The 14,440-nt window shown below is 47.3% G+C and overlaps 1 protein-coding gene across 4 annotated transcripts in view; it reads left to right on the top strand.

Annotated features, from left to right (window-relative positions):
• Positions 1–10,707, top strand: part of LOC142472018 (uncharacterized) — a 37,349-nt gene extending 26,642 nt beyond the window's left edge. For 3 of the 4 annotated variants that reach the window (XM_075578635.1, XM_075578636.1, XM_075578637.1), the window contains one exon: positions 5,294–6,312. In XM_075578635.1, coding sequence (XP_075434750.1) covers positions 5,294–5,484 — 191 coding nt within the window. In that variant the 3' untranslated portion in view covers positions 5,485–6,312. Of the gene's footprint in view, positions 1–5,293; positions 6,313–9,866 lie in introns of those variants that run through there. The other variant, XM_075578639.1, reaches the window with a different exon arrangement.
• The last annotated feature ends 3,733 nt before the right edge of the window (positions 10,708–14,440 follow it).

Genomic DNA, 14,440 nt, shown 5'->3' with positions numbered 1-14,440 from the left:
TTTTATGGCCAATAATTAGCAACAAATGTAAGAAACACATTCAATGCAAACGCAAGCAGAAAGTGCAGTAATGCGTTGAAACATCCTTCTCTGCGCGTTTCCTTTACGGCGATCCATCTTAGTTATTAGAAATACCAGTATTTCTGGTCTGGTGCAGCTGGCAGAAATATGTCATTTTTATACAGGCATACCCCGCATTAACGTACGCAATGGGTCCAGAGCATGTATGTAAAGCGAAAATATACTTAAAGTGAAGCACTACCTTTTCTCCACTTATCGATGCATGTACTGTACTGCAATCGTCATATACGTGCATAACTGATGTAAATAACGCATTTGTAACAGGCTCTATAGTCTCTCCGCTTGCGCACAGCTTCGGTGCAGGTAGGGAGCCGGTATTGCTGTTCAGGTCGTGCTGACAGGCGCATGCGTGAGCTGCCGTTTGCCTATTGGGCGATATGTCCTTATTCGCGAGTGTACTTAAAGTGAGTGTCCTTAAACCGGGGTAGGCCTGTAATATAGTTTTAATGTGCGCTTGCAAAAAAATAAAAGGCTAATTACTTTCAATTTATTCATTTTTTTTATTATTAAAATCTTTATAATCCTTAGATCGTTGTAAGGTATCTCCAAAGGCCCTAAATATGACACCTGGCTATCACAGAAGGTGTCCTGTTATCTATTCTCTCTCTGCCGTATATACAAATACACACAACGGCCCAACAAATGTGGGCTTTTTCTTATACAGGGGAGGAAAACATCATGGAGGCAGCCATTTTGAATCGAAACCCATTGAAAAAGTGTATGACTTATGTTCTTACTTTGTGTCTCTACTTAAAAGTACTTGATATAAACTGCTGCAAGGAAGGGACATGGCGTTTGGTAAATGGACTGATCAATCTTTACTAGCAATAAGAGTTAAAGAGGCAATCCAAGCTGGCGATTTTTTTAAACATTGAATTGAAGCACGGAGGGTCTCCGGAGCTGAAACCCCTTCATTTCAGCTCTGGGGAACCCCTGCTTCCGGAGATACTAACCTCTGTGGTGGGGGCCAGTAGCCTCTCCGCTCGGCTAGCAGGGTTCATGTAATGGCGGAGTTTTCTAACTCCCGACGCCGTGCGGGCCGATAGGAAGCCATGACGTCATCAGGTTCAGCTTCCTATTGGCCAGCGTGACGCGGGAGCTTTCAACTTTGCTGTGATACCAGCTCCCTCTTTGGAGGTGAGTATCTCAGGAAGCAGGGGGTCTCTGGGGCTCCGCAGACCCCCTGCTTCAAACCTGTGTCAAAAATAATAATAATGGAAAAAAATTGCATGAATTGCTCCTTTCAGTCAACAGTAAAGGAACAGAAACACAAATAAAAACAGAGACGAGCAGAATAGGTATCAGAAGCATCACAGATAATGGTGGTCACCAGTCACCCTTCCAAATCCTGGTTACAACATGAACCAAAATAAACAACTGGTGTTTGGTGTAGGGTTGAGGTGCCTTTGCCTATCCAATGTAGCCAGCATTACAGAGTATGTGCCTTTCAAAGTGAGCCCTCGGAAATGCCGCAACCCAGCTCTGCACACAAAGCCAGTCATAGCGGAGAGCAAGATCAAATAAATGCTGCAGCCCTACTTTCCGGGAAGAGTGCATTTCCATTTCTAATAGCTGGACAGCTGCCAGGCTGCTTTCAAGAGGCTTCATGGGGACTGGATCCACCACAGCTCCTCCATGCACCGTGATCACCGTTACAGTCTGTTGCTCCAATCTAGACTTGGAATGCAGATTAATACAGATTGGAAACACTTGGTGTTCAACGCTAAGAAGAAACAAGTGTAAGAGTTTGGTCAAATTGTAAGGCGAGAGCCTAAGGCAGGGGGGGGGGGGGGGCGCAACTCCAGTCTTCAGGGGCCACCAACAGGTCAGGTTTTCAGGATATCCCTGCTTCAGCACAGATGCTGCAGTCGAAGACTGAGCCACTGATTGAGCCACCTGTGCTGAAGCAGGGATATCCTGAAAACCTGACCTGTTGGTGGCCCTTGAGGACTGACGTTTCCCACCCCTGGCCTAAGGGATCTATTTATCAAGGCAACGTTGGAGCAAATTCTGGGCATTTTTTACCCTGCGCCTAAAGTATTTTGCTCCACGTTCCCGTCTGCCCCAGTTTGCACCTTGGGGAGAGAGTCAGTAGGAGGAGTTGGGGGGAGTTACATGGTGCACAGATTATAATGAGATGTATCACATTCTGCGTCTCTGTCCCAGCATGCACCTTGGGGAGAGTCAGTAGGAGGAGTTGGGAAGAGTTATGGTGCACAATTTATAATGAGATGTATCACATTCTGCGTCTCTGTCCCAGCTTGCACCTTGGGGAGAGTCATTAAGAGGAGTTGGGGGGAAGAGTTACATGGTGCACAGATTATAATGAGATGTATCACATTCTGTGTCTCTGCGCAGTTCTTTTTCCATTTTATTTGACCCCCAAAATTTGCCCTGCGTTGGTTACATAGATCCTGATCGTTATGAGAGTAGGAATAAGCTATTCCATTTTCCTAGTTCATAATGTGTCTCTAACAGGTTAATAAATACTTGTGTTTTCTTAGTGTGAGCCCTTATTACAGGGCCTCAATCTGATAGGAAAGTAAGGTCAGAACTCTCACCCTAAGTACAGTTGCTACTTTTACCCGTCTGTGGGAGAGGAATCACTCATATTCCCACAATCCCAGGCTTTACCCCAGGGGCGTGCAAACTGGGAGGCGCGAGATTTTCTGGGGGGATGCGTGGCGCTTGCAGAGGCCGCGCGCTCTTCCCCCAAGCATTTAAATCAAATGCAGGCGGTGCGTGCTCGAGGCCTCTGTAACTCACTTACCTTCACGCATCACCATGGCAACACGGCGTGAAAGTACGCCGCGGGGGTCACATGACGTCACATTACCATGTATCCGGAAGGATTAATTACCTCTCCCGCCTTAAACCCCTCCACTGACTGCCCCACACCTCTGGAATGCCCTTCCCCTCAGTACCCGACTAGCACCCTCTCTATCCACCTTTAAGACCCACCTTAAGACACACTTGCTTAAAGAAGCATACGAATAGCACTGTGGATATTCTGGACACATGATACATAAAGCTTGGCCCCCTGCAGACGCACTTACCAGAACTCCCTCCTACTGTCTCTGCACGTTCTCCCTACCAATTAGATTGTAAGCTCTTCGGAGCACGGACTCCTCTTCCACAATGTTACATTTATGTCTGAAGCACATACTCCCATGACCTGTTATTTGTATTATTTGTTATTTACATGAATGTCACGTGTATTACTGCTGTGAAGCACTATGTATATTAATGGCGCTATATAAATAAAGACATACAATACATACTGCAGCCAGGGATTCTGGGTAATGACATGCAAATGGAAACACAGCGTCACCTTTTGCATCTTATCCTTTTTAACATTGTCCCCTATAAGCATATGCCTGCCGCATTACACAGCTTTTTAGCACAGCCTGGGTTAAAGAAGTGCACAGCCACTGCTCACATAAGAGTGTTCACACTGATACTCCCCTTATCACGTGACGGTGAGTTTCCACGACACATTTTTGTACAAACCCGTTGCTGTGCCATTTTCTGTCCACTCTTGGACCACGAAAAAAAAAAAAGGTTACGACTTAAAGCTTAAGAAGCAGGTAACGCTGGAACATGTTGGGACAGCTCTTTCATGAGCACTGGCCAGTGATCCCTGCCTTTCTAAGGCATTGCTTCAGTTCCTGTCGGCCTCTGGGGACACTTTGCACGTCAAAGAGTCGGGGGATAAAAGGAGACCGTGCAAAACGTGCTACGCTCCTCGATCCCTCCACAGCTCCTTTCAACAGCCGGGTTTCAGTTTTGATGTCAGGGTAGTGAAGCTGCTCCATCGGCTTCAACAGATTTCATGAGCCAAACATGAAAAGATAAGGCCGCTTTTATAGTGGGGAAGGGAAACAAAATAAGGACGGGGTGTAGCGGGGAAGAATGGGGGTCTTACGTGCAGCACCGTTTCACGTTCCATTGGGGGGAAAATGGCACCTTCTTTCAAACGAACCTGCCGAAATATTTAGTGATAAAAATAATAGGTGTATGTGACCGCAGAACCAATGAAACAGCGGGGGAAGAAAATGTTATTTCAATCATTTTTTTTTTAAAAAGACTATTGAGATAACAATTATTCAACAACAACAAAAAAAAAAAGTGTCCAACACATAGAACTCAGGTGAGTTTTACGTTAAGATCAGTAATTAGAAATCGCACGTTGTGAGCAGATTCGCACGTCACAGACAGCTCTGCAACCCGGCTTTCCCCCGTTATCTCCCAGCATACAGTGCTTCCACTGCAGCAAGGGATTCTGGGTAACGACATGCCACTGAGCACTCGCAGTGTGTCACTTCTTGATCAGAAACCAAATGAATTCATGTATTTAAAGCAGCAGGATATGCGGTGGGTTTTCAATAGGGGGGAAGCAGGGGGTCTCTGGAGCTGAACCGCATTCGTATCAGCTCCGGGGACCCTTTGCTCCACGAGATACAGACCTCCGTGGAGGTGCCGGTAGCAGTTCCGCAGGTTTAAAGCTCCCGGTCACATGGGCTAATAGGAAGCCACATGGAATGATGTCACACATTCCTATTGGCTTGCGTGACGTGGGAACTTTAAATCTGCCATTTTGATAGCCCCACGTAGCCCAGCCGGAGCTGCTACCGGCACCCCCTACAGAGGTAAGTATCTCGGGAAGCAGGGATCCCCTGAGATTAAATGAACACAGCTGGGGCGATTGGCCGCCTTCCTGTCGCGTGGAGCACAGCAGCGCACGCGAAAACGGCGCCCGTGATTTGTTAAAATAATGGCCGCTGCATCTGTATGTCTGACCTTGACCCTGTTCTTCTCCTGAATGACCTTCTAACAATGAGTAGTGTGTACAAATGTGAATACCTTATCACAGGGGAGGAGCAAATCAGACTGCCACCCCCCCTACTCCCCTCTCCAAATAAAACCAAGGTAACATTATTAGGCTTGAAAAAATACTTTCAATACTTTTATTCCGAAACGTGTCAATTATACAGATTAAAGAAACCACTGTCGTTAGTTTATTTGGGTCCCGCGTGGAACTGCACCTTTAAAACCTTTCCTTGCCTCGCTCTGCTTCTCTCTCATCCTCACTACTCTCCCCCCCCTCTCCGATCCAGCTCAGCCTATCACTGACTAACCTTTTACCCTCGTCTTCGCCAGCTACTCGCCCATCCTAACGCTAATCCATTTTTTCCCCCCCGCCTCCTGTCAGGAGTGTACGTGGTAGGATTGAGCAGTGCCTTCGTTTCCACACTTCCTGCGGGAATTCTGGGAGTGGGAGATGAGATCTTGCAGATAAACAGACGTCAGGCAAAAGACCTAAGTTTGGAAGAACTCAACGCGCTTCTAGATGAAAGCAGCTGTGCCCTTCTTCATGTGCTCCCAATGCCTGCGAGCCCTTGACTACATCTTCATAGATTCTGTGCAAAAGGGTCTGCGCCATATGAACTGCCAAGCTGTGCCTAATATTTCTCATACGATAGTAAAAGTAAAGACTAAGCCCTCATTAAAATCAGTTTATCTGATACCATGATGCAGGGGTAGCCAACTGCAGTCCTCAAGGGCCACCAACAGGTCAGGTTTGTAGGATATCCCTGCTTCAGCACAGGTGGCTCAATCAGTGGCTCAGCCCATGTATGCAGCACTGTACAAAACAGAGGAATATGAGCACAATGAACGCGTCAATCTTAGGCTTTGTCCATAGTGCAGGATACGGCGCGGGCTACGTAGTTCGCGCCGAAACAAACACTCGGACGCCAATGCATATGCGCACAGTGCGCGCACATGTGCTACAGGGAGAGCGGCGCTTTGCAATACAAACAAGTTTGAATTTGAAGCGCGACGCCAGGAGGAGGAAGCGCGGAAGCTAGCGCGTTCCACTATGGGCGCGGCCTAATGTTAAATCCGGGAAACGAAGCAGCATGCCACCTATCACTCAGCTCGCAATGGAGTTTCTTCGTCTAAAAGTTTATCACATTTTACTTATGGACCACGAAAGTCAATGCCACATCCACGGATACCGCTAATAAAAACTGGGGAAAGATATCAAATGTGCTACTTTGTACAAAGGAATGACACCTGTTTCAGATCAGGGGAATATCCCAGCGACTGTAGCAGGAGGTGTGTGCACTGCATTGTGAAGGAACACGCACATACATTAACATACTTTGCTGGGTACTGTAAGGCACGTTCTGATGCACTAGGATATGGAGCAAACTCAATGAGCTTCATCTTATACTATATTAGTGAAAGCACTGTATGCCTGCCTGCCTGCCTGCCTGGATGTCCGGTGTCCCTAGGGGAAATCTCATTGGTCCATTGGCCCGCCCCTGCACACCTCTCTTTGGCCTGAGGCGGAGTGATGGGCCAAAGGACACACAGGGGGAGAGACACACACACACCTCTCTGTCCTCTCCCCCCCCCCATCACACTCACCTCCCTCTCCACTCACCTCCCTCCACCTCCCGCTCCACTCACCTCCCTCTCCACTCACCTCCCTCCCGCTCAACTCCCTCCACCTCCCGCTCCATTCACCTCCCTCCCGCTCAACTCCCTCCCCGGCGCGGGGACAGGCAGTGGGCAGGGCAGCCTGCCGCTGCCTCCACTCACCTCCCGCTCCCTCCACCCACCTCCCGCTCCCTCCACCCACCTCCCGCTCCCTCCGCTCACCTCCCCTCACCTCCCGCTCACCTCACCTCCCGCTCACCTCCCTGGCGCGGGGACAGGCATTGGCCAGGGCAGCCTACCGCTGCCACGCGGCACCTAAGATGGCGGCGGAAGGACCCCTTCCTCCCTCGCGGACTAACTAACATGGCGGCGGCCAGAAGGAGAGGTGAGTGTGTGTGAGTGTGAGTGTGTGAGTGAGTGTGTGTGTGTGTGTGTGTGTCTGTGTGTGTGTGTCACAGCGTGACAGTGTGTGTGTGGGACACTGTGTGTGTGTCTGTGTGCGTGTGTGTGTTACACTGTGTCTCAGACACTGTAGAGTGGGGACCGGAGCTACACATGGGGGGTGGGGAGGGGGGGGTCAGGAGCGGAGAAAGATACAAGGGGAGTGGAGAGGAGGGACCCGTCAATTTAAACCAAACCAACCCCCCTCCTGTCCACTGCCCCCCCTCCTGTCCACTGCCCCCCCCTCCTGTCCACTGTCACCCCTTTCACCCACCGCCTCACAGCCGCTGCATGCACTCAACAGACTCCCGCCACACACGACCTATACCTGCCGCCACACACACCTTCTGCCTCCCGCCCCTACGCACCGACATCACTGACCCACCGCCTCACACCCTAGCAGGACCCCCACTCACAGAGAGCACTCACAACCCACGCGACACCTGCCGCCTCACACCCTAGCAGGACCCCACTCACAGACAGCACTCACAACCCATGTGCCACCCGCCACCTCACACCCTAGCAGGACCCCACTCACAGACAGCACTCACAACCCACGCGCCACCTGCCGCCTCACACCCTAGCAGGACCCCCACTCACAGACAGCACTCACAACCGACGCGCCACCCGCCGCCTCACACCCTAGCAGGACCCACACTCACAGACAGCACACACAACCCACGCGCCACCCGCCGCCTCACACCCTAGCAGGACCCCACTCACAGACAGCACTCACAACCCACGCGCCACCCGCCGCCTCACACCCTAGCAGGACCCCCACTCACAGACAGCACTCACAACCCACGCGCCACCTGCCGCCTCACACCCTAGCAGGACACAAGCCTCACATTTTTACATCTGTTATGTCACCAAAATATACATTGTACTGTGGTGTGTTTACAATTAACCATTTTTATACAACATCGTATTACATTTTATTCCATGTTTCTTTTCAATATTATTATCCAACCTTTACAACAAATACTCACCTATTGTTCCACGATTTATAAATAATACTACCTATTACGCATTTACATCCCGGGCAACGCCGGGTCTCTCAGCTAGTATCAAATAAAATGAAGGAGAGTCAGAGAAATTATAGTATTGCCACCTTTCTATAGATCAATTATTAGGCAACTAGTCGTATAATAAGTCCACTACAGAAGCCATGTTTCCTTGTTTGTCTCTCTCCTCTATGCCCCCTTCTCTCTCCACTTTCCCCTTCTCCCCCTCCTCTCCCCACTCTCCTTCTCCTCCCCACTCTCCTTCTCCTCCCTCTACTCTCTCTCCCCACTCCCTCTACTCTCTCTCCCCTCCCCCTCATCCTCCTCTCTCCCCTCCCCATCCTCTCTTCCCCTCTTCCCCTCCCGTCTCTCCTCTGGATATTGAACACATCTACATGTGCTCGTCCACGTTTATAGGTGATTACAAAATGATTAATATCCGTGATGTTTACTATACGAATCATTTGATGTCTTTATTTTTTTAGCTAAAAGTATAATAAAGTCAATGCGCTATTTTAATTTATTTATTCATTTGAAGTTGGCACTTTTTGGTTCTTTGATCCATCCTTTTCCTGCCACGGGCGCCTGACGACTTTCAAGAAACACACAGATTAAGGGGCTTATTGTATAAATTGTCAGAGTGCCGTTTTGGGAATATCGCACACAACGCGTCACAGAAGTCAGTAAAATTTTCCGTGCGATAGTGCCACTAAATGCATTTTCTTAAACTGAACTGTGCATTTGTTCAAATTTAAAGAGCTGATAGATTTACCTTTCAGTAAACCAGGAGTGGCAAACTCCAGTCCTCAAGGGCCAGTCTTTGACTGAGCCACCTGTGCTGAAGCAGGGATATACTTAAAACCTGGCCCGTTGATGGCCCTTGAGGACTGGAGTTTGCCACTCCTGCAGTAGACATATATGATTATTGCACAGGTTTCTACAGTAATGTAATGAAACATGTAATACTAACATTAATACATGACCAATCAAAATCAGTTATTTAATTGATTGGAAATATTAATTTGCTGTCTTAACCCAAGAGGTCTCAAAGGGATAAAACTAAACCCCGCTCTCACCAAACTGCAGCCAAAGCTTGTTTTCTTAATACGAGGTATATTCTTCACTAAGCATTTGCTTCTTAACCCACCTATTCATGGAGAAATCCCCCCAGCCTATGCGGTCATTGGTAAAAACCAAAGGGAACAAAGTTAAGGCTGGTGCTAGACAAATTCCAGGGGTCACATACAGGCATACCCCGGTTTAAGGACACTCACTTTAAGTACACTCGCGAGTAAGGACATATCGCCCAATAGGCAAATGGCAGCTCACTCATGCGCCTGTCAGCACGTACTGAACAGCAATACCGACTCCCTACCTGTACCGAAGCTGTGCGCAAGCGGGGAGACTGTAGAGCCTGTTACACATGCGTTATTTACATCAGTTATGCACGGATATGACGATTGCAGTACAGTACATGCATCGATAAGTGGGGAAAAGGTAGTGCTTCACTTTAAGTACATTTTCGCTTTACATACATGCTCCGGTCCCATTGCGTACGTTAATGTGGGGTATGCCTGTAATTTATAAATGGGACTCAGAGCAGCCATCGCGCCTCCCCAAAGATAGTTTTATTGCTTACCCGAACCAGTGATGGTCCCTTGTTGCCTGATGTCCAGGGGCCCACAATTTCCTGAAACGTTTGTAGTATTTGTTGTGTGTGCGCGATTGAACTGAAAAAAAAAAACTACAAATACGGCCGCCCAGTCACCAATGAAAAGACGCAAAGTCAATGTTGCAGGTTTCTATTGGCTGCCCAGGATCAAGCATGTCAAAAAATATATTCTCTTTGTCCAGAAAGAAATATTACCCCCCCCCCCCTTTTTCCCATTACAGGTGGTAATATTGCCTCCCACAAAAGCAGCCCGCCTGGATTGCTGCTTTAAACATGGAACGGTTTCCCTAAACGCAATACTGGTGGCGGCGTGAATTGGTAGCGTGTCACATGTCAACGGTCTTCCTCTACATCAACGCCAACCATCAGATCAGTCCTAAGCAGCAGTCTGTGATGTGTATAAGAGTGACAGTCATGAAAGTTTCAAATACCGTAACAAGCTCAGCTTTGCCCATTCTCCATATCTGGTCCACAAGCTCTAGACAGATCTCAACGATTAGAGGACGTCAGTTCTTTTTCTTGACAACTATCGACACTTCCATTTCTCTTGTAGCCTGCGACCTTACGGATGTCCTTCGTTTCCCTTGCCTTGTCAGTGGACACTTTGACGCAGATCTGGGTATATTCGACGTGCAAATGAAACGCACAAAACGGAAGCATTTTAAATACAACAGTGCAGAACCTTGTGGGCGTATCCATCTGAAAGAACCGATCCAAGATGCAAATCATAGCAAAGGTCCGAAGATGGTTCACGAATATCATGTGGTCAACAGTAAAATGACATGACCATTTCAATCCACTCGTGAAGACCATCAAGTGGATAATGATAAAGGGGAAGCACACAAAGCAGCAATGCAACTTTCATGGTTTGTGGTAACGTTACCATTGTTTAAAGCTGCAGTTCAGTCTTTTTTATTTATTTATTTTTTAATTCAATAGTTTCATGTGGGCAATCTCTAATTACATAAAGAACTGTATAGCTGCCAGTCAATTCGTTCTCCATGTATTGATCGGCGAAATTTGGCGACATCTTTAGATATGGGATATGTTTTTCATCTGCTTCTGTCAGTCAGTGGAAACTCATGAATATTCATGAGCACTCCTTCACTGACATGTGCAAGAGGGAGGGCAGGGCTGACAAAGGGGTGTGCCAGGGCTTGTGACAGGACATGAAGGGGCAGTGCCTTAGACAATGGCTGTTAAAATAGAATACAAGAAAATTGGTCTTTCAAAGTTGTTTTTTTAAAAACAGAAAATGCTAAAAGTATTTTTTCTTACTACAGAACTGATTTATTTAAAAAAAAAAACACATGCAGAATATTGACTGAACTGCAGCTTTAAGCTGTCCATAATCTTCCTATCAAGGAGTCATATTTTGCTGGTGTTTTTTTGTGTTCATTGCTCTTCTTGTTATACGCACCTTTCACAAGCAGGGCACAGCTGACAATTCACGGGTTACTATAGAGCTTCGGAATGATAAGAAAATCAGTCAAAAGCAAATTACTGATAGATGAAAGAGAGCCCCCGGACTGAATAGGGGAGGGGTGGCATGGCCTCATGCTGAGGGTACCCTCCTGAGGTTAGGTGGTTAATGTGAAGGGGTAGTTGGCCTGGGCAAAGGGGCAGGTATGGCTACCACGGGCCTAGTATAAAAGGGTACTTTACACGGGGAGTCCAACATAAGAAGCCCTGGGTTTGGGTGGTGAGGGTTATTTTGAGCGTCTGGGGTTCAAGTTTTGGGCATCTCATGGACTATAGGTTATGAGCAAGCGAGTGGGAGGGCCCGGGTTGGGTTTAGGTGTTGCATCTTTTGTGTATGCCACGTTAAAGCTGCAGTTCAGTCTTTTTTTTTTTAATTTATTTTTTTACTTCAATAGTTTCATGTGGGCAATCTCTAATTACCTAAAGAACTGTATAGCTGCAGGTCAATTCGTTCTCCATGTATTGATCTGCAAAATATGGTGACATCATTCGGCCTCGTTCAGTGTGCCAGCTGCAGGAGTTGGAGGGAGGGCGGGAGGGCGGCAGTGCGGCAGTTTGCTGGGCGATCTGTGTTTATCCCCCAGCAGACTTTTCAGCGTTGGGGAGGGGGCGGGGTTACACACGGCAGGTTAAGTATCGAGGTTGCAGTCATGAAATCATTCTCAAGAATTATTTCATTGGCTGCCTAGGTCCCTGTGACGCTGCTGCAGCTACAAAAAACGAAATTTTCGTTTATTGAAACTGTAGCCAGCTTCAACTCCTGGCTTCGGAGACAGGGCAGCTGCTACCCTGACAACCAGTGTTCAAATTGAATACTTTGTTTCTCACGGCAGCTCGCACGGCAGCACGCCCTCCCTCCGAAGCTAGCACCCTGAACGAGGCCTTAGTGAAGGGATCTGTTTTTTTTCTGCTTCTGTCTCTCAGTGGAAGCTCATGAATATTCATGAGCACTCCTGCACTGACATGTGCTAGATGGAGAGCAGGGCTGACAAAGGGGTGTGCCAGGGCTTGTGACAGGACATGAAGGGGCAGTGCCATAGTAAATGGCTGTTAAAATAGAATACATGAAAATTTGTCTTTCAAAGTTGTTTTTTTAAAAACAGAAAATGCTAAAAGTATTTTTTCTTACTACAGAACTGATTTATTTAAAAAAAAACCCACATGCAGAATATTGACTGAACTGCAGCTTTAAATAAAGCTGTGACAGATTGCACCCCATGGGGTGTTCAGTGTGTGTTTGTAGGGGTTATTGGGGAGGGGATTAATTTAAGTCTGGGGAGGTCATGCAACGTATTGCAAACCGTACTCAACTAGCAGTGATTCCGGGTTCAGATTTTTGGTTCTGCCTCTAAAGTTTATTCAATTTTAGCTGATCCTTCAGACTTCTACTCTCCAAACGTCCCAGCCACGCCCTCGGCAGATGCTGCCGAAATATCACAATGCTGAAATCATTAACCAAATGATGGATGTAAAACTGCACTGCAAAATATTTAATCAGTCAGTTGATTGTGGGGAAGGAGAGGGAGAAAACACATTTAGCTCTGCTGTATTCTGGGTCCTTCATTAGCTCGTTTCAAAATTGTTCGTTCCAACAGTGGCGCCTAACTAAATCAGACAGTTCAAACCAGCCATTAACAAATGAAACCCTTCTCTGCACGTTTCTACGTACAGGTACTAGAAAAATACCAATAACACGAATTAATATGAATACACACAAAATTATCCCTGTTCTGAAGAGCTAGCAATCTGATTTTACTACCCCTCGTCTAAAACTGAAGTCTCATATTTCAGGGACCAGTACTTTTAACAAAGCGAAGTACCAGAGTATCTATGTACTTTTTTTGTTTAGGGTTCTGAATCAGATCTGGATCACTATATTCTACGTCAGGGGCGGCCAACTCCGGTCCTCAGGAGCTGCCAACAGGTCAGGTTTTCAGGATATCCACAGGTGGTGCAGTCTTTGACTGAGCCACTGGTTGAGCCACCTGTGCTGAAGCAGCGATATCCTGAAAACCTGACCTGTGGTAGCTCTTGAAGACTTCAGTTGGCCACCCCAGTTCTACAGTACGTGTTTATCTGGACTCTCCTTACTCATGCTAAGAATGCCCTACATCAGGGGTGCCCAATCTTTTTTCCCTGCGCCCACCAGTTTGCGCACCGCTGCCCTACATACAGCACATGCTTCCTCAGCTGATACAAGCGTCTCAATTTAGGGTATTTCTTTAGTTTGTTTTCATCTGTTATCTTGCTGTATACAAGTTTGCTCCACACATATCCTAAGATCAGGACAGTCCCACTTAGAGTCACTGGTGTTATTATATAACCAGGGTGTACTTAAAAATGAAGGCTTAATAACAGCGAAGCATAAAATGGGTAAGGCATCAATGGGTTAAGAATCTCCCACTAGAACAGGGGTGCTCAAATCCAGTCCTCAAGCCCCCCTGCTCCTCCCCAACAGGTCAGGTTTTCAGGATATCCCAGCTTCAGCACAGGTGGCACAATCTGAGGCTCAGTCGAAGACTGAGCCACCTGTGTTGAATCAGGGACTTCTTGAGCCACCTGTGCTGAAGCAGGGACTGCTTCAGCCATCTGTGCTGAAGCTGGGATATCCTGAAAACCTGACCTGTTGGAGGGGCTTGAGGACTGGAGTTGAGCACCCCTGCGCTAGAAGCTGACTGCTTGTTTACAGCACAGGAATATCATGTGATGCTGGTTTGCATGTGACCCCGAGCTGTATGAATGTCTCAGCCACATCCTGCTAAGACTTGCCTCTCAGTCACACGCCTCTCCTCCCTCAGCACAAACTTTTCTTGGTAATGTTACAGAAACTTCCCTCCCTGTTCCCTGTTGAGCTCCAGTTCATACATTCCACCATAACAGCTTCTCAGTAACCGGCATGTTTTCTGTGCTGTATGATCACGGGGATGGGGGATGGAAATGAGAGAGCAGCAGCACATTTTAGTGCAAGCTTGCCACGCTGAAACTCACGTGTAAGCTAACGTAAATTTATTTATAAAATATTTAACCAGGAAGTAATACATTGAGAGTTATCTCTCGTTTTCAAGTATGTCCTGGGCACAGAGTTAAGACAAATAATACATGGTTACAAGTACAGTTACATAAATGAACAGGGTATACATTATATACAAGACATTCCATGCACAGTTAAAGAAAATATATGTGTAACGGTCATATCACCCCACCCAATCGCATATGCCGCGTGCGTGGAGAGAACATGCAATGTTACCAAGGGGGTGCGTGGTGCTATACCTGTTGGCTCACAGAAGGCTGAGCCTCCGCTAAGGGAACCTGG

This window comes from Ascaphus truei, chromosome 21 (genome assembly GCF_040206685.1).
Source record: "Ascaphus truei isolate aAscTru1 chromosome 21, aAscTru1.hap1, whole genome shotgun sequence".
Taxonomy (NCBI): domain Eukaryota; kingdom Metazoa; phylum Chordata; class Amphibia; order Anura; family Ascaphidae; genus Ascaphus; species Ascaphus truei.
This window is presented reverse-complemented; position numbering and strand designations above follow the sequence as displayed.